At 43.2% G+C, this 20,535-nt stretch overlaps 1 protein-coding gene across 1 annotated transcript in view; it reads left to right on the plus strand.

Moving 5' to 3' along the window:
- The window catches only part of MTMR12 (myotubularin related protein 12), a 57,082-nt gene that overhangs the window by 24,427 nt on the left and 12,120 nt on the right, over positions 1–20,535 (plus strand). Inside the window, exons 6-11 of the mRNA XM_080933640.1 lie at positions 496–586; positions 7,618–7,747; positions 13,280–13,355; positions 18,723–18,829; positions 19,421–19,545; positions 20,372–20,450. Coding sequence (XP_080789766.1) covers positions 496–586; positions 7,618–7,747; positions 13,280–13,355; positions 18,723–18,829; positions 19,421–19,545; positions 20,372–20,450 — 608 coding nt within the window. The remainder of the gene's footprint in view (positions 1–495; positions 587–7,617; positions 7,748–13,279; positions 13,356–18,722; positions 18,830–19,420; positions 19,546–20,371; positions 20,451–20,535) is intronic.

A 20,535-nucleotide genomic window follows, 5' to 3' on the forward strand; every position in this document is an offset into this window, starting at 1 on the left:
TTAGACATGTTGAATACTTGGATCTGACCTAATAGGGCGGTTGATATTTTTTTTCAAGATTTAAAAAAATTTATTTTTTATAAGTACACTGTAGCTGTCTTCAGACACACCAGAAGAGGGCATCAGATCTCATTACAGATGGTTGTGAGCTACAATGTGGTTGCTGGGAATTGAACTTAGGACCTCTGGAAGAGCAGTCAGTGCTTTTAACCGCTGAGCCATCTCTCCAGCCCAGCAGTTGAGATTTTTAACTCTTGGTTATTGGGGAATTAGACTGTGTTTTAAATTTTCCCTAGAAATTAACAACTCTTAAAAAGCATGACAAAATAATGTTCTGTTTGCTCTGGCACTATTCCAAGAGCTAACTCCAGCTTCAGCAAAGGTTGCGGTGTCTCCAGAGCCCTGTTAGTTTGATAGAGCACAAGTTGGCTCCTACCTTTGTTAGCATTTCTCTATCAGAAGCGTAACTGTATCCGTTGGTCCTTTCTTCTCTAGATTGTCAGTGGCATCCTCCATCATACCCAGAGTCCCAAACTGCTGAAAAGACTGTTTCTGTTTTCCTATGCAGCTGCTGTGAGCGGCTCAGGTAAGGCTCTTCTGTAACCTTACTCACCTGTAACCAGGAAGGGAAACCCCATCATTGTTAGCTTGTATGACTATGATCAGATATTTGTCAGGAAAGAGGAGAAAAAGTTATTTTAGTTATCCATTTGAAAAGGTTCACTGCATGGTTTCTTGGCCCATGTACATATGGAAGGGGAGATTATTCACATCAAGGAGAAGGACACAGAATAGAAAAAGAAGAGAATGAAAAGCAGACATAACCTTCAAAGACCTGCTCCCTTCAGAGAGATTTCTGTGACTTGCTTCCTCCAGGAATGTCCAGTCTTCCAAAGCGTCTGCATCTTCCCTGTGTTAGCTAGGGTGGTTATTGTTGTGATGGCACCATGACCAAAGCAAGCTGGGAGGAAAGTTTGTTTTGTTTTGGCTTACACTTAATTGTAATTTATCATTGAAGAGGGTCAGGACAGGAGCTGATGCAGAGGACATGGAGGGGTGCTGCTTACTGGCTTGATTCTCATGGCTTGCTCAGCCTGTTTTCTTATAGAAGCCAAGACCTCCAGCCTAAGGATGATACCACCCACAAGGGCTGGGCCCTCCCCCATCAATCACTAATTAAGAAAATGCCTTATAGGTTTGCCTACAGCCTAGTCTTAAGCATTTATTCAGTTGAGGTTCCCTCCTTTCAGATGATTCCAGCTTGTGTCAAACTGACATAAAATTGTCTAGCACAGTCCCCAAATGACGGCATATATTTGGGTTCAAGCTTCCAATGTATGCTTCATTTAGAGGTTTGTTTGTTTGTTTGCTATGATCTTTGCTTAATGTACCTTTTAGGTCTGTTTGCTTTCATGTTGCTGTGAATTGTTTTGTGGTTACTTCTTATGAAAAGTAAAACCGGGGGCTAGAGAGGTGGCTGGGTGGCTAAAATGCTCACTGTGCAGGCACAGAGACTTGAGTCTGAGCCCCCGGCACCCATGTAAATGACAGGTGCAACAGTGCGTTTCTAACCGTGTCACCAGTGGCAGAAAAAGGTAGATTCTGGAGCCAGCCTTGCTCAGAGCAAGGTCTAGATTTAATAAAGGATCCTGTCTCAAGTCGCTTCTCAAGTACTGTCCACATTTTGTCCCTTTCTTTTCTTTTCTTTTTTTCTTTTCTTAGACAGGGTATCTATTTCTAGGTGGCCTGGAAGTCTGCTTTCCAGCTTTCTGATGCCAGGATTACAAGTGCATACCATGCCCTCAGACCTGGCCTTTTGTGTTTTTGTTGTTTGTTGTTAGTTTTTTGTTTGTTTGTTTTTGTTTTTATTTATTTATTATATGTGAGTGCACTGTAGCTGTCTTCAGACACACCAGAAGAGGGCATCAGATCTCATTATAGATGGTTGTGAGCCACCATGTGGTTGCTGGGATTTGAACTCAGGACCTTTGGAAGAGCAGTCAGTGTTCTTAACCGCTGAGCCATCTCTCCAGCCCTGTTTTAGTTTTTTGTTTTTGTGACAGGGTTTCTTTATATAGACCTGACTGGCCTGGAACTCAATTTGTAGACTAGTCTGGGCTTGAATTCATGTAGTTCTACCTGCCTCTGCCTCCTGAGTGTTGGGACTAAAGGTGAGCACCACCAGCCCAGGTTTTTGGGTTTTTTTTTTTTTTTTTTTTTTTTTTTTTTTTTCATTTTTCTCCAATATATGTTGTGGGATAGATTATACTCAGGTCTTTCTTGGTTATAAGGAAGGCACTTTATTGATTGTATTGATCCTCAGCTTTTGTTTTTTGTTTTCCCCTGAATCCTTCCCACTAGCCATTCAAGAGTATATGATTCAGTCTCTGAGTATTTGTAGTTAGATTCTGTTGCCATTGATTTCTAGTTTTATTGACTATGATCTGAGTTACAAGAAATAATTCCAATTCTTTTGTATTTGCTCAGACTTGTTGCAGCCCAGAGCGTTTACATGGGCTGCTGAGAAGAATAAGGTGTATCCTGTGTTTATTAGGTAGAATATTCTGTAGATAGATATATGTTAGATTGTTTGGTCTATGGTATTATGTAACTATGGGGTTTCTTCATTCTGTTTTAGTTTGTGACTGATCCAGAGATGAGATGGAGTTATTGAAGTAGCCCTATGTAGCACCTATGAGACCTTTATGCCCTATTACTGATTGCTTTATGAAACTGGGAACCCTTGCATTTGGCACATGGATGTTTATTATTTTTTATGTCTTCTTGATGAGTTGTTCTCTTGATTATTTCATACTGGTCTTCCTTCTATGTTCTTATTTTGGTTTAAAGTGTACTTTATATAGCAGAATAGTTACCCTCCTTGCTAAGGACTTCCATTTGTTGATAGAGTGACTTGCATCCACTAATTTTCAGTCTATGCCAGTGCATTCTTTCCTGGAGATGGTAGGTGACTGAATCTGTTCTTTTTCATTATTTTAAATTATGTATATATGGGTGTTGCCTGAGGAGACCAGGGGTGTCAGGTCTCTCTGAAGCTGCAGTTACAGGTGATTGTGAGTTATCCAGCATGGGTTATGGGAACCGAATGTGGGTCCTTTGGAGAGCAGTATTTGCTTTTAATTGCTAAGCCATCTCTTCAGTCCCTGGAGCTGGTTTTTAAATGTATTCAGCTTGCTGGCCCATTTTATTTTGTTTTATTTTTTGGTGAGTTGAGTGAGAGTAGGTTTTATTGGTTGGTTTTCTGGTTGGGTGGATGACTGTTTGCTGTTAGCATTAGGACTCTGCTAGTTTAGTGTGTTGGATGTGGTGAACTCCTTCCTGGTTCTGTTTTGTTCATGTGTTGCTGTCAGGAAATTTGCTCTTTCTATGTCCTGTTATGATTTTGTTGTTATGATGGTGGTGGTCATAATTGCTTTAGTTAGTTCTTGTCTTGAAGTATTCTTAATTCTCTGTCAATTCTGAAAGATAGCTTTGCTGTTTATAGTTACTTAGGTTTGTAATTATTTACTTTCAGGACTTGAAGTATATTGTTCCATGCTTTACTGTATTTTAGGGTTGCTGATGTTATTTTAATTGCTGATTTTTATAGGTGAATTGGCCTTTTCTTCTCAGATCTTTTAATAATGTTTTATTCTGTGTCTGTCTGCATACATTTTTGAGACATGGTCTTACTGTAGCCTGGCCTATAACTAACTGTGTATCACAATGTAGGTAGCCTTAGACTAGTGGGTAGACCTGCTTTAAGCTCTCAAAAGTTAAGATTATGGGTATTAGCCATTATACTTAGCTGGGGGTCTTGTTGTTGTTTTGTTTCTGTTTCTGTTCTTGTTGGTTATTGTTATGCAGATTTTGTGTGTGGATGTGTTGTGTGTTCATGCTCATGTAGGTGTCTATGTACAGGCATGTTCAGGCCACAGGGTCATCCTGGGTATCTTTCACAGTTCCTCTCCACTTTATTTTTTGAGACAGGGTCTTTCACTGAACCTAGAGCTAATTGGCCAGTGAGCTTCAGTTGTGTTGCTCACCTTCTTTTTCTTAGTGTTGGGGTTCAGCAGTGTGCTGCTGTGCCCAGCTTTTCTTGTTAGTTTTTGTTTTTGAGACAGGGTCTCTATGTAGTCTTTGCTGTCCTTGAGCTTGCTGTGGGGACAGGCTGGCCTCAAATTCACTCAAATGGCCTCTGTTTGGATTTAAGGTGGGGGCCATTACATCAAATCCAGCTTTTAAGTAGGTCCTGGGGATCTGAACTCACATCCTCATACTTGTATAAAAAGCACTTTACCCATTGAACCATCTTCCTAGCTTCTGCTTTGCATTTCTGACATCCTCATTAAATATTGTAGAGAAGTTCTTACTTAGTGATGTCTAGGGTTCTAAATACCTTGTATGTCTGTGTTTTCTCATTTTAAAAATAGCAGTGTTACAGCCTCTCTTGTGAAGATTATTAAACATTAAATTCATAACACATAGGATGAAATCATTAAGTGAGAGTTAATTCAGAATAAAAGTGCATGTTGCCTGGTCATGGTGGCACGCACTTGTACCCAGTATGTGGAGGCAAAGGCAGGTGGATCTCTGTGAGTTCAGTGCCAGTCTGATTTGGGTACTAGGGTTCTGGCCAGCCAGGGCTACACACAGAGATAATGTTTCAAAGAAGAAAAGTTATCTATCACTTACAGAGCCATGTAGGAGGTTTACAGTTCACATTATATTGCTAAGCCAAACAGGAAATTTGTCCCTGAAGTTCATCTTTGTTACAGACAGATCTTTACATTGTAGCTACAATGTTGTGACAGTATGGGGACTTAACTTGGCTTTTTTGTTGATTACTACTGAACCTGGTCTTTGCTCCTTTGTGGCTTCTTCTTGTTCCTGTCCTTACTGCCCACCTTCCATTTTCACCCCATCACTAGATAGGAGAGAAAGGGTAGAGGGGAGAGAGAAAATCCCGAATCTAATTTCTTTCCTTTTGTTTCTTCTTTGAGCACAAATACTGACAAACTACAACTAACCCTCTGAATGACCAACAACTGCCCAGCCTGCCCCTCAGGGTTCTAGCATTTATACACCCTCTGAAAAGTTCCCAGAATTCCAAACATCACACAACCACAGAAATTGTCTCCAGCTAGCAAAGCCACACCTCTGCTAGAGCTTAAGGCAAATCATAGTCATCTGCTGTGGACATCCAAAGAAGCTCCACTTTCCCATACCTGGGACTAAAACAAAACACATTCTTAAAATATTTCTGCATTTTTTTAAAGAAATCAAAATTCAAAAATTGTCACTGTATATTAGTTTATATAAGCATTTATCAGTCTCATACTTGAAAAATAATCATCTCTAGTTTTAGAAATCCTGCCTTTTTATTCTGATTCTGTCCCAAAGCTATTATACAGCTTTGATGGTGTTGACTAGTTATATATAATATCTCAGATTCATATTGAAAAGTTAATATTTCAGTTTTATGAATTGTACTTTTTTCATACATCCTAAAATTTCGTTGTTAAAGTTGGGGTCTCACTCTGTAACCCTGGCTGGCCTGGAACTTGCAGTATAAAACAGGCTGCCTTCAAACTGGTCTGGTCCTTGCCAGGACAGTTTCTGGGCTTGCTAACACATGGTCAATGCTAAATTCTTCTTACCTTTCAGACTTCGGCAGTTTCATGACCCATTGGTGTTTATTTTTGGGTTTTGTCTGGTTTTGTACCAGATACCAGAATATATAGAACCTTTATTCTAATTCCATCCTTCTCTGACCTTCCTTCTCACCTTTCTTGGGGGTCGGGGTAGTAAATATTATTAGTTTTTAAGTATGGGTTTTGTTAATGTGAGTGCCTTCAGACTCTTCTGTCTACCTCCTCACTGCTGAGACTACAAAACACCTGTCTGGACCAAACTTACGCCTTCTTGCTCGAAAGACAAGCACATTACCCACTGAGCTTTTTTCTCCACTTAGTGTTTTTAGGGTAAACAAACAGATACAGCATGTTTGTCTGTGGTGTTATTTTGAGGCAAGGTTCTAATATATAGCTAAGGCTGCCCTTAAATTTAAGATTCTACTACAGCCTTCTAAATCTTGCCATTATAGGTGTGAGTACTGTTCCTATCTTATATAATGTCTTTTTAGCTTTATTTGTTTTTATGTGTGTAATTGTTTGCTTAAATGCATATGTGTACCACAAGTGGCCAGAGAGGACATTGACTCCCCTGAGACTGGAGTTAGAGGCAGTTAGGAGCTGCCATGTGGTGCTGGAAATTGCACCTAGATAGTCTGGTAGAATATCCAGTGCTCTTAACCGTGGAGCCATCTTTCTCTCTCGCTTATAAAATATTTTAATGTGTCTGTGTTTTGACTGTGACGTAAGATCAGGTATGGAATTTTCCACTTGTGATAACCACATTGGCAGTTAAGTTTCAGATTTTCTTTCATATTTTTAGATTAGGAATATTCAACATATGTAAACATTGATTATTGTTCATTGTTCTAGCTACTTTTACTGTTATTTTTGTTTTATTTAACAGAAGCAGCTGGGGTGGTTTTAGCAAGCACTTGCCTTTTTTCCAGGATGTTTGGGTTTTTCGATGTGCATGACACTTCCAGCAATCAGGGATGTCCTGGAGGAAGGCCATAGCTATTTCTGCTGAGCTTTGGGCAGTACTTGTGGACATTTTGTTCTAACAGTGCTGATTTACTAGCCAAAGTTCCTGTCACCATGATGCAGGCCTTGGTTATTGACCACTGTCTTCACGATGGCTATCTACTTATGGCCTGCAGTAACTAAGTGCCATCCTGGAAGGGGACTGGCGCTCCTGAGTCTGACATGCTGTTCTCAGCAGTGTGCTGTGTTACGCACATGTGGCAGTGCTAAGAATACTTCATTCCTCAGCTTTGTGCCAAGGCCGTCTTTCAGTGTTTTATGGAAATTAGTTCATGGGCAGTTGACTGAGAATGGAACTAGAAATTGCTTTTGTGAGGAGTGGAACAAGAGTGGTGTAGGGCTGGAGGGATGGCTTAGCAGTTAAGGGCACTTGCTGCTTTTCCTGAGGACCCAAGCTCAGTTCCCAGCACCCATAGCGGGCAGCTCACAACTGCCTGTAACTCCAGCTCGAGGGGATCCAGTATCACATCCTGGATCCTATAGGTTTCCACACATTCTTAGCATACAGAAACAGGTGCACACAAACACACATAAAAAATTGGGAACAAAACAATTTCTTTCTTAAAATATAGAGAGACAGCATGGCCCAGTGGGGTGGCTCAGTAGGTAAAATTAATCACCTTCAGACCTGTTAATCCAAATTTAATCCCCAGCACCCACATGGTGGGAGAACTGACTCCTGCCCAGTTGTCCTCCAATCAACAAATATGTACTATGACAGGCATGCGTTCCTCCCCACACACACACACACATTTATTCAAATGTAATAAAAATTTGAATAAAGTTTCCGTTGTAATTTTGGATGAGTGACAGAAAGTGGAACGGTTTAGCTGTGAATTTATTCTTCAATTAAAAATAGACTCAGTGTAATAAGTCAGAGCTTGTGCATCCACATGAACAGTCATGCAAAGACTTTACTGCCATGCTTGTTTCTTCTTAGCCTCGGATCCCAGGAACTGTACTGTAATGTTTGACACACCCAAAGACTGGTGTTGGGAGCTGGAGCGGACCAAAGGGACTGTGAAGTACAAAACAGTCAGTGTGAATGAAGGCTACAGAGTTTGTGACAGGTAAGCTCTCCATGTTGGCTCTCCCCATTGGTCATGTGTATGTGTGTGTATGCACACGTGTCTGTGGGTACCCTTGGAGGCCAGAAGAAGGCCTTAGATCTTATGGTTTTCCTAAGGAGCAAGTCTGAGAGGCTGGGGACGTGCATGTCCACACAGAGTGAGAAATGATTTATTAGGTTTTCTGTCTGGGTGTGGGCTGCCTCACACCAGCAGCTGCTCAGTCTTCAAGGCTGGCTGTCTCACAGTCCCAGTCTAGCACTGAAGGACTGAGGACGCTTGGAGAGCTGCTGACCTTAAGCCTATGTTGAAATCTTGAAGAAGTTGGTTCTGATGGCAAAGGAATACCATAGCAACAGATAGATGATCTTGTCAGCAAAAGGGAGGACAAGAAGGCATAAAAGGCAGTTTTCTTCTTCCTTGTCCTTGTATCCAGGCTGCTACCAGAAGATGCCACCCAAATTTAGTGTCTTCCTACTTCAGGTGTGATCAAGAACATTCCACACAGGAGTGCCCAGAGCGTAGTTGATTTCAGATACAGTCAAGTTGACAACCGCGATGAGTCATCACAGATTCCTGTGCTGGAGTTAGAGGCGTCTGTGAGCGGCTGTGAAGTGGGTGCTGTGAACTGAACTCTGGTCCTTTGGAAGAATAGTACACACAGCCGGCCTTAGTGACACATGCTTTTAGTTCCAGCATTTGGGAGGTAGAGACAGGTGGCTCTCTGAGTTTGAGGTGAGCCTGGTCTACATAGCAAGTTCCATGACAGCCAGGGGTAGTATGTGTCCTTTGGTCAGAGCTGAGAGAAGAGGACGCAGAGAAGCAGGACAGCCAGGGCAAGGCTGTGTGCCCTTCATCCAGGCCAGTGGGCTGGGGCGTAGCAAGCCAGAGAAAGGGGGAGTAGAGGGTGAGGAGAAGGGATGGTTGGATACTTCTGAAGAATTTATTCTTTTTGGTTCAGAGAACATTGAGGGGGAGTTTGAGCAGAGGCAGGGAGTGATCTGGCCTACATTTTTAAAGGATGACTCTGCTGATCTGTTTTTAGAAAGTTGAATCTTATCATTTGGGAACATAGCTTCCTAGCAGTGTGCTGACAGCTTCATAAAATACTGTAGGTTTATAGCACTTTTTATATTCGAGCGTCTCAGGTTTCTTTAGCATATCGGTTTTGATTTCAACCAACCTGAAACATGAACAGATGACCCCTCCCCCAGTTGGTCTGGGTTAGAAGGAGAAACTATAACATCATCAGAACTGACTGTTCCGGTGCCATGGGCCGATTGCCTCTCCTTTTTAATTCACTCCTAAGTCTTTACTTCGTTGTACTTTGTGGAGATCTAAAAAGGTGTGTAGCCCTGTGGGGTGTGTACTTTACAGAGGGACCCATGAACTAATGCTCACACAGTGTGATGTAGCTCTGTCCTGAACTACCTTCCCAGACTACAGCTGTGCCCGAGTGGATTGCCGGGCTTCCATAGTGAAGCTGCCCCGAGAAAGGCTCTTCACCCAGAACTCACCCTGCTGCCTAAAGTGACTGTCTGAAAAGGGAGAACTAATTGCTCATAGTCTCTGAAGACTGCCTGGGATCTATCAGAGCCAAGTGGGAGGGAGCACATTTCCACCCTGTGCCTGATGTTCTCAGTGCTCATGGACAGACTGAAATCTGCTAGACATTCAGTCTGACCTTTCTCGTGTTTTTGTGTCAACAGCTTTGTATAGGAGAAAATTAACTAGAAAGGTAACGTTGTAGAATATTCAGTCTTACTAGATGGGGGAGGCATGCAAACCTTTTTAGGACTGGGGCCCATTGCAGGGTTATGCAGTGTGTGTATTAAGGAAGGAGCTGAGAACTCCTCAGGTGACATTAGAATGGTGGCCTGTGTGGACGTCACTGTCCAGTAGTGCTGCCCCAGTCAGATGTCTCAGTCCCCACAGAGCTTGTTGGAATGGAATTCAGGTGTCACTGGGCAGGTGGGGAGGGGCCAAGTCTGCAGTACCCTCATAGCCTGGCATTCCAGAGCAGCAGCCTATTCCCTCTGCTTTCCTGGAGAGCTTTGAGCTGCTGATTGGAACCGTGGGGCCAAGCCTGGATTTTGGTAATTTTCTAATTCTTTCCTGTGCTTTTAATGGGCATCTTGAGTTTAAAAGCCATTGATGTATTGAAACACTTTTACTTTGGTGACTCCCTAAAGAAAGGTTAGCTTACTGCCACGAACTCAGGCAAGTGTGTAAAAAAGTATTAGCACAGCAGAGTTTCAGAAGTCAAGATGATGAGGCTGTCAGTGACTTGAGGGCCTGCCATGAGCTATGCTTCACAGAGCTGGGCATACGGCACCCTCTCCTCCCATAGGGTCTTTGTGTAACTGTCCTTTTATAACTGTCCGTATGGAGGTTGAGTTTGGGGACTATGAGCACTTCCTGCTCTTCTAGAGGACCCCAATTTACTGTCTGGCTACTCCAAGAGCTGCCTGTTACTCCCAGCCCCAGGGAATCTGACTACTTTTCTGTTCTGGCCACCAGCACCCAAACACATGGCATATAATTACACAGACCCGCACATACACATAAAAAAATGAACCATTAAAATTATCCTCAAGGTTTCTTTAATATAAATTTTGAAGCGTTATAGAAAAAGAATGTATGTCAAACTTCTTTTCTCCATTCACTCAGGTATAGCAGCAGTTCATTCATAGCCAGCCCTGTCCTCTCTAGTCATCCACCCATTTGTTTCCCCTTTGCATTGTTTGGAAATGAGTTTCAAAGCTCAATTCATTTATGTTCTGTATATATTACAAGGAACAAAGAACAGGGATTGTTTTTAATAAACACAGCATGAAAACATTGTTACACTTTTCAGGTTTACACCACTTCTTATTGCTTGTTGAGACAGGGTCTTCCTTTGTAGCATGTGCCCTGGAATTTTCTATGAGGACCAGGTTGACCTCATAGAGATCTACCTCCCTCTCCCTTCCTGGTATTCTAGGCCTTTGTTATGCCCTTTCACAATGTTTCATTGTTATCTATCTAGTATTTCAAATTTCCTCAGGATTAGGTTTGGCTTGGGGGTGGAGGGAAGTTGTTTTTTTTTTTTTTTTTTTTTTTCTGTGTGTGTGTGTGTGTGTGTGTGTGTGTGTGTGTGTGTGTGTTTTGAGACAGGGTTTCACCCTGTATCCCAGAGTGGCCACTCAACTGCTAGGGTCACAGGAGCACACCACCAATTCTTGACTCGACTTTATAAGGTTTTAAAAAAAAATTATTGTTAATAAAGATTGAGTAGCATTTTTTGCCCTTCCTTGATAGGGTCCTTAAGTATAGACCCTCACACCATCATCTTTATCTTAAAGAAACCAAGCTCTTTGCCAATTGTTTCCCACAGTGGCGTTTGGCCACACCTCCTAGTGGTACTTCACACGTAGGTCCACCTTTTGTGAGTTGATGAGTGGCTCAGTGCTTGTGTTCTGAGGCTAGGAGACAGCTCAGTGGATAAGACTACATCCTGCTCTCGCAGAGGACTGGGGATTGGTTGCCAGCACCCACATGGTGGCTCATAACTCTACGGTAGACTGTGTCTGTAACTCTACATCCCGGGAATCCAACACCTTCTTCTGGTATTTGAAGTCACTTGCGTAGACATGGTACACAGACATACTCTCAGGTACACACTCATACACATAAAAACTCTGTTTTTGAAGTTTATCTTATCTACGACTGTGACAAATTGGAGTGAAGCATGCAGTGTATAGTTTAGGCAAAGACCATCTAATTACTTTCCATTACAACAAAGCCACACAGGTGCCTCTGTTTCAGGAGGCGTTATTTATGACTAGCAGCCAGTGTACTCGTATATTTTTGATTCCTGCAACTTTAAAAAATCTAGCTTTCTCATGTTCTTCTGTTTAGCAAGCTTATTCTTGTAAAGAGGATGTTTCTCTGGTAAATAACAATATTACAGTATGTAACTTTAATTTTTCAAACCTTATTTTTAATGATAGTTCTTCAACACTTTAACCTCCCTTGTAGCCTACCACCCACCAGAGGTAGTGGGAAAGAAAGGATTCGGGCTGGGGGAGGGGGAGGGGAAGGGTGGAGGGGGAGGGCCTGTTTAGAAAGGGTCTTTGGAGCAACTCTGATCTGTGTTGTCTGGAAATCGGCCGTTCACAGGTCAGCAGGCAGCGGCAGCTCCATCCACTTGCTAACACTTCTTGGAGTCCAGTTCCATAGAGTCAGGCTAGCAACAGTGGTGACAGTGACCTAGCAGAGACAGCCAGGCCTCAGCCAGTCAGCAGGAGGGACCTGGAGGGCCTTTCTCAGGGAAGTGAAGATCAGTGAAGATATGAGCCCCACAAGCGTTGGTACAGCACGCCAAGCCCTATCATTCTGTGGAGTCCTATTTATACCCTCTAAACCTCACGTGTCCTTTACGTGCCTTACCTCAGCATGTGCATAAAATCCTCAGAGTCCCCACAAGTTGAGCTCAACTACGAAATGTAGGGTGGACCAACACATGCCTGTTGCTAACAAAGAATCCTTCACATGTCCTTTCACGTGTTTGCTTTAGCAGAGCATCCTCTCTTCATGTTTGCTTCAGCAAAACATTCCTTCATGAGTTGGCCCCAGCAAAACACCATCCAAATGACTTTTTAAAAAACTCGTAAGCTTCCACTTCAACAGTGTAACCCAGGAAGAGCCTCAGCCAGTGTGGTATCTTAGTTTCCCATTTTCTTTATCTGTAAAATGGGAATAATCTTACTGTATATACCTGACAGTGGTGTTGGATGAGTCATTCATGTGACGGATGGGGAAGTGTCTGCCGAAAAGGAGCACTCACAAGCATCAGTTGTTGGCAGAACTTTTTTGAGACTGGGTCTTTCTCCTTTTGTTGTTTTTGTGTTGTTTTGAGACAGGGTTTTCCTGTGTAGTCCTGTCTTGGAAATCACTTTGTAGACCAGGTTGGTCTTGAACTCACAGAGATCTTGCCTCCTAAGACCTAGGATTAAAGTCATGTAACCATGCCTGTCTCAGGGTATGTGATAAAATGGATAGCAGTCATGGTTACCAATTTTCATATTCATTTAGTGCAATTATAATCAACACAGGTGTTTGTGTTTTTACTCTTTGATGAGATTTGGGACTATGTATATTTTTAGATATCTCATTTTCCAGTCTCTCCCCTTTTTAGATCAAATCTAGGGCCTTGTACATGCTAGGCAGGGACTCTGTTTTAGAGCTGTACCCACACCTCCATCTTCCTCATTTTGTAGAAGAGGACACTGACCCAGAAGGGCAGACCAACTTACCTCCTTGCCAGCAGAGGCAGGGCTATGCAGATCATAGCATAGCTAGGGCTGGAATGGAGATTCCTAACCTGTGTGGTCACAGTGCTTGTCAGCAGCCCAGGGATAGCAGTTCACCTGAGCTGGATCTCAAGGGAAGTACATCCTTTGTGTAACACATTGTTACTTCCTCAGTGCACGTGTTGACATAGTTTGTGAATTAAGTGTCTGTCTGAAAGCTGATGCTATCTCTTGCTTCTAGGTTGCCAGCATACTTTGTTGTCCCTATTCCTCTTCCCGAAGAAGATGTGAAGCGTTTTCAGGGCCATGGCATACCAGTAAGTACATCTGGAAACACCCCTCCCCCCAAAGAGGAGATGTCAGCTGCTCTTAGCCTGTCCTAGCAGTGCTCCTACTTAGAGCCCTTGGCTTAGAGCTTGCCTGCAGTGTAAGAGTAATCCAAACATACCGCAGGACTCCCTAAGCAGCCTCCTAAACATGAGGCTCCCTGAAGCAAGTCTCAAGTCATCACAGAAGCTTTGGAAATTTTAACAGAGACTCTAGGGGGAGAACAGGCCCACCTGCTGTAACACTTAAATTATTTGGCACCTGAGCTGACACTACTCGTAGTGGAATTTAAGATTCTTTTTGGCCAGCTCTGTTAATCTTGGTCTGGGCATAGCTGAGACTTCTAGAAGACAGCATAAAGCACAGAATAGGAGGGGATGGGAGCCACTGACTTAATAAAGCACAACCAGGTGGCACCTGACCTCCACTTGTTGATGGAGTTGCCAAGGCTGTGGGAATTTAGTAAGGAATCAGAATCAGAAGCACGCGCTGTGTAGTATACAAGGCTGCTTTGCCAGAAGAATCTTGACTGTGAGCCGAGATGGTGAAACACCTTCACGTTCCCAGAGCCCATGGAGGGGAAGCTGGGCAGATAGTGAGTATGGCCCTTACAGACGGAGTCCCTCTGCCTGGCCCAGAAGGGCAGCTCTTCACCAGCCTGTAACACTGTTGACTGAATACCTGAATACTGCCAGATGGCTGGATTTTTTTTTTTTTTAAAGAGGAAGCCAGAGATGCAGATATCTTTTTTTTCTTTTTTAAAGATTTATTATGTATACAATGTCCTGCCTGCATATATACCTGCACATAAGAGGGCACCAGACCTCACTATAGATGGGTGTGAGCCACTATGTGGTTGCTGGGAATTGAACTCAGGACCTCTGGAAAAACATTCAATGCTCTTAACCTCTGAGCCATCTCTCCAGCCCAGAGATGCAGATTTCTATGTGAGTTTTCCTGATCTCCAACTAGACATGGTTTTAAAAAACAAGTTCTTTGGAATATAGTTTGATCACATTCCATTATCCAGCCCTTGATTGACGCTGAAGTTTTCACAGTTAACTTTACATTCTTGAAAATTATTGTGGTTGTGAAAGAGTTTTATTTATGTGGGTTGTGTTGTTTGAGAAATTCCAGTTAAAACTGGGTGTGATGGCTCATGGTGTAATCCCAGCCCCGGCTGAGCCAGGAGGATTGCTGTGAGTTGGAGGCCAGCATACATTCCATAAGCTTTAGACCAGTGTAGACTACAGAGTGAGACCCTGGGGTTTTTCTTGTTTTGTTTTGTTTTCAAATTGAATTGTAATGAAAAAATGTAAGAAATGTGTTATCATAAGTAACATACTTTTATGGACTATAACTATCCAAACAGTGAAATGGAATGGCAGTATTTTGCATTTTGGAAATAGAAGACAGCTGGGTTCTTTTATTCAGCCTGTTGTGACGTGCAGAGGACCAGCAGAAGAACACAGAGACTCCAGCTTCGGGCATGTGTGTGGGAGGCATAGTTAGGCTGGATGAGAATTCTGTTATTTGACGGTGTCCGTGGTCTCTAACAGTTTGCATAGGTGACCATAGTGAGGAGTCTGAAAACACAAGGAACTGTTCCTTTTCTGTTGTTAAAGCCCACCAGTCTGTCATACTTTGAGTGGAATTTAAAGGATGCATTTTGCCCTGTTACTCATTTGGAAATACTGGTTTGTGGGTTCTACATGGAGACACTGATGCTTCAGTGGTACCCTCTTCCCGGAAGAGCGCGTATAGGAAGCTGTTCATGATGTCACATTCTCAGTTTTTGCTTTTAATTTTCTCCTATCTGCAACATTTTGTAAATTGCTTTCTGTGAAGTGATACTCAGTTTATTCACTTTGTAAATTATATTTATGTTTGGGGGACTTCATACATGAGCACTGTATTTGCTTTACTCTGTCCTCTCTCAACTCTTCCCATGCCCCTCCCTACCTCTAATTATATGACATAATTGTTACATGTGTATATGCATATGTATATATACATGCACACATATATATGTAGTATGTGTGCACACATAATATACTTAGTTCATTTAGTTTTGCTTTTGTATACACATGTTGATGGCTGACCCCTTAGAGTTAGATAACCTACCAGGAACTATCCTTGGAGAAGGTTGATTTTCCCTCTCAGCCTCCATTGATTGCACAGAACTCTTCATCTAGGCTTGTGGGCTGGTGAAATCTACTCCACCCACATTGGCATGTTAACTGGTATTCTCATTATGCAGGTCATTTAGGCAACTAACCATATTATTGAGGTTTCATGGGTGCAGCTTCCTGGCCACGTCTTGAAGACACTTTCCCAGCGGTGTCCTGATCTCCTAGTTCTTAAAGTTTTCTACTGTTGTAAATGTGTCAGGGTTGGGCCCCAGTCACTTGCTCTCTGCATGTGTCCAGCTGCGGATCTCTGTAAAATGACGCTTCTTTGATAAGGGGTGAGAGCTATGCTTATCCATGGGCACATACATGGATAAGTCTTAGAATATAAGTCCTGTTAGATACAGTTGCTTACCCCAAAGGTAAAAGGGCCACGGTTGCTTCACTGGCACTATCTTCTGGTCTACAGACATCACAGCTAGAAGAACTGGTGGGTGTTGACGGCTCCCTGGCAGCTTGCCTAGCTCCTTCCAATACTAAACGAGCTAGTTCTCCAAAATCTGAACATGCACAATTTTTGTCAAAGGCACTCCCAACTCAGTGGGACAGACATTTTATGATAGTGATCAAGATTGTGAAATTGTTCATTTAGAAAATTTTATTAGTGAGGGTGGAAGACATGGATTCCACAGTACACATGTGGAGGTCAGAGGAAAGCTTTGTGGAGCTGGTTTTCTCCATCACCTTTGATCATGATCCGGGAATGGAGTCTGGTTGTCAGGCTTGTCCAATAAGTATCCACCGAGTCAGCATTTGGGCCCTAAACTTGGTCATTTTTAACCTTCTATTCACAGTCATTCTTAAGCAACTCAAGCCTGTTTTCCTGCTTGTGGTAACTTATTATAGGCTGTGCAGTTGAGCAGTTGTGTCTTGACTGGTGCTGAGCCACCAGTGGGTTCACCACACACAGCTCCTGTGTCTTCAGTGCACATGTCACGGAAATACTGTGGTGTTGTGGCCACCCACAAGGGCCTTGTGTTTCAGAACAGTGCATAGTGCACTTAGAAAAGTACACCTGTTGGAGAGGAATGAAAGTGAGGGTTTACCTTCATGGAGAAATATAGAAGAGAGGGTGCGGCATGTTCTGTGTGAAGAAACAGAGAAGGAGAAATAGCCACACTTCTGGGAATAAAGCCCTTCTTCATCCCTACACATGGGAAATCAAGATACAGCTTGATCTTTCCAGGTCTTGGGGCTGAAACATAAAAAACTGTCTCCTAACAGGTGGGTGAAGAGCTAGCCACATTTGTTAGGAGCTTTAAGAAGATGTTGTTCACTGTTCTAACATCTTTTGGGGTACAAACGGACAGCAGTAAGATACCACATGGGATGGACCTGACACAGCATTCAGACTTCTCCCTCTTCTCTCTGCTTAGCCCTCCTTCCCTTTATTTGATGCTGGGCTCCAATCCAGGCCCTCGCTATGGCTGTTAACCCTCTTCTGCTTATTCCTGCACTGACTTGTGCATTGATCACCTGTATGGTCATCAGGTCATTCTCTTCCTTGCCGTTTTTGCTAGGTTGCTTGTATAGATTTACTCTTTAAAATTAAGAATAGCAATTAGTTAGTTGTCCCTTTGTGCCTCAGATGAAATGAGATAATTCCTTTTTTTTTTTTTAAGATTTATTCATTTAATGTATGAGTACACTGTAGCTATCTTCAGACACACCAGAAGGGGGCATCAGATCCAACTATACCTGGTTGTGAGCCACCATGTGGTTGCTGGGAATTGAAATCAGGACCTCTGGAAGAGCAGTCAATGCTCTTAACCACTGAGCTATCTCTCCAACCCCAAGATGAGACACTTCTGATTATAAAGGTTAACATTATGTATATCCCAACTGAAAAAATAAGAAAGGTCTGCCTTTTCTTCCCCTTTTCTTTTTTTCCCCTAAATAAGAAGTTAAAATGATTAAAGGTGTTTCATTTTTTGGATACTATCATTTAGTCATGACTAAGAGTGTCTTCCATGTGCATCCAAGTAAGCTATGCCAGCTAGTAGGCATGGCTACTTAAGTATTCAAGATATTTATCCTTTCAGCAGCAGGCAGAGAAGCCTGCGGGCATGTTGCTTCCTGCCACAGTGGAGGAGGGAATAAGAAGCAAAGGGCACCTTCATTTTTCCAGTGTGAATACCGCTGTCTCATATGACTTACAAGTTCAGGTTGGCCCTAAAAGGGGAGTTACTCTTTTGGGGACAGATGCTAATGCAGTCCTCAGCCCTCACTCTAGGTGACATCACTTCCCATGTCTGAAGCAGGAGTCCATTCTCCTGAACACATAGTCCCTCGTTCAGAGGCTGCATGCTGTGCGGTGATGTGGCACTAGGTACCCAGTGTAACCAGTGTCAGTTCCATCATCGTCCCCTTGGTCCTCTGTGTGCAGAGCAGCTCCTGGATTGCTCTGCCATTCTCTAGCTCCTGCTGGGGCAGCTGCTCCCTTGTCCGAAGTCTGACTTGTTCACAGCAGGTGATGCTGGATGGTGCCTGGTAAGAGGAAAAACTGGCACTTCGTTCACTCATTCATTTTCATTCTTTAATGTGTATACAGGTCAGAAGACTGTCCAAGCCTGTTTTCTCCTTCCATCATGTGGGTTGTCAGTCAGTTGTAGCTGCAAACATCTTTCAAGCCAGCTTTCTGACCACACACACACCCCGCCCTCAGTGTTTTTCTCCTATCATTACTTGACTCAAGTTTGATGGTTTGGTTGGCAGAGCAAGGGTGAGACAGTCACTGCAGCATCTGTAGCAGGACACAGAAGCTGCGCTTGTGCATCTAGCCAAGGCACCAAGGCACACTTCTTTGCCCTGGGTCATCTCCAAATAGCAAAACAGTATCCAGGAAAAAGCATGCAGGCACCTCAGCCTGTCTTTCCCTTCCAAGTCCAGTCCTCCCGCCGTCCCCCATACTGTATCTTGCTGTTGAAGAGCTGAGGTAGGGTGGATTTTGGTCATCTTTATGTCCTCCCTGTGTGAGTTTCAGATTCACTGTCAGCTCACAGTCTTTCCTGAAGCACTCTCCTCTGGGAACCCATTTGCCATAAGGTAGAGCCAGTTTGTTTAGAGGTTATAAATGTCCCTGTTTGACCATAAATACCAAACTCACCTGTGACCTGTTGGGTTTTGAATATTCCATCCGGTAAACGTTTTTTAATTTCCTCTCTGTAGATCTGGTGTTGGTCCTGTCACAATGGAAGTGCCCTTTTGAAAATGTCAGCACTGCCCAAAGAACAGGACGACAGTGCTTTGCAAATTCAGAAGAGTTTCTTGGATGGGTCGGTATTTATTGTCCATTTTTCTCTGGTTCCGCTTAGCTCCTGTTGTGTAGGAAGCATGTGGTGTGGCGTTCACTACTGTGTCCGTTCTTACCTGGTGGTGGCTCTGTGCTGGAGGGATAGTGTAATGCTCACTCGAGCTCCCCTTCAGGGAGCTGGGATGAAGTGTTAGGCTTGGTTGAGAAGCAGCATGGTGGTTGTAATGTTGACAGCCATCAGGTCTAGACCACGGGCTGGCACACCACAGTATTGTCCGATTCTGTAGAGTATACGTTTCAAATTAATCTTTATTTACTCGTTCATTTTTATGTGTACGGTGTTTTGCCTGTGTACGTATCTATGCACGTGTGTTCCCTGGGACTGGAGTTACAGGGTTGTGAGCTGCTGAAGGCCAAGTACCAAACATAAAAGCACTGAAGGAGTAGGTTATGTAATTGCTTTGCTGTGACCCAAACATGGCCTCCATTGTCTCATGGGCTAGCTCACGTGAGTGAGGGTTAAATGAGGGTAGCTGCAGAGTGCTTCATACACACAGTGGCTCTGTAAATTCGTGTTTGCGCTTCTAACCTCTTGTTCCTTTTCCATACCTAGAATTTACAAGACTATTCACAGGCCACCCTATGAGTTGGTTAAAACTGAAGACTTATCAAGCAACTTCCTGTCCCTGCAGGAGATCCAGAGTGCATACTGTAAATTTAAGCAGCTATTTCTGATAGGTGAGAGAATATTGAGCAAAATCTCTGTCAAATGGATGCAAAATCTCTCTGTCAAATGGGTCTCGTGAAAGCAGATGATGGTGAGCAGGGGTTGATTGCCTCCAGGGTCACTGACAAGCATTGTCAGGCTGGAGGCAAAGTGCCAGTGTGCTAGCTGCCACTCTGACGCTGCTCCTGTCCCTGCTCCCTAGTTCCTTCAAGTGGAAAATAATTTGGTTTTTAAGAAATGTAAAAAATTCCAACCATTCCAGTGCATTTGTCTTCCCTCCCAGCCTATTTGTAACAACTGAAAAGTTGACTTAGTTACACTCTGTGGCCTGTTGTTCTCTGTGTAGCCCTGGCTATCCTAGAACTAGCTCTGTAGACCAGGGTAGTCTTGAACTCAGATCTCCATGCCTTTTGAGCCCTGGGAGTGGAGGTGTGCACCACAGCTCGGTTCAGTTGTTCACATTCTTAAATCAGTCTTTTCTCTGGGGTTTGTCATGCTTATAGACACCTTTTCCTGACTTCTTGACACATTCCTGACTGGTTTAGAGCGTGTTCAGCTGATACCGAAGTTTTATCGTATAAACTGTAGGCATTGTGGTAGAGAGGAGTGACGCCCACCGAGAGCTGTTTTTACCTAAGGGAAGCAGCGTTGTAGACTTTAACCAAAGCATGCGATGCACATGGCAACAGTTAATTTCACTCTGTGACCCAGGACTGTGAGTCTACAGTTGTGTTTTCTTTCATTCACTTGGGACCCCAGAGCTGCACAGCCTCAGGCATCATGGGTGTGCCATGGGCAGTCACCTAACCTCTTCTATCTGCTTTCTTTCTTTTTTAGATAACAGTTCGGAATTTTGGGATACGGATATAAAATGGTTTTCTCTCTTAGAAAGCAGCAGCTGGCTCGATATAATCAGGTATTTCAACCCATTGCTTTGCACATGAACTGTACAGTTCTAAATCTGAGATGTAGAGAAACTGACCGATACTTGGTATGTTAAT

The sequence above is a fragment of the Micromys minutus genome (assembly GCF_963924665.1).
Source record: "Micromys minutus genome assembly, chromosome: 20".
Taxonomy (NCBI): Eukaryota; Metazoa; Chordata; class Mammalia; order Rodentia; family Muridae; genus Micromys; species Micromys minutus.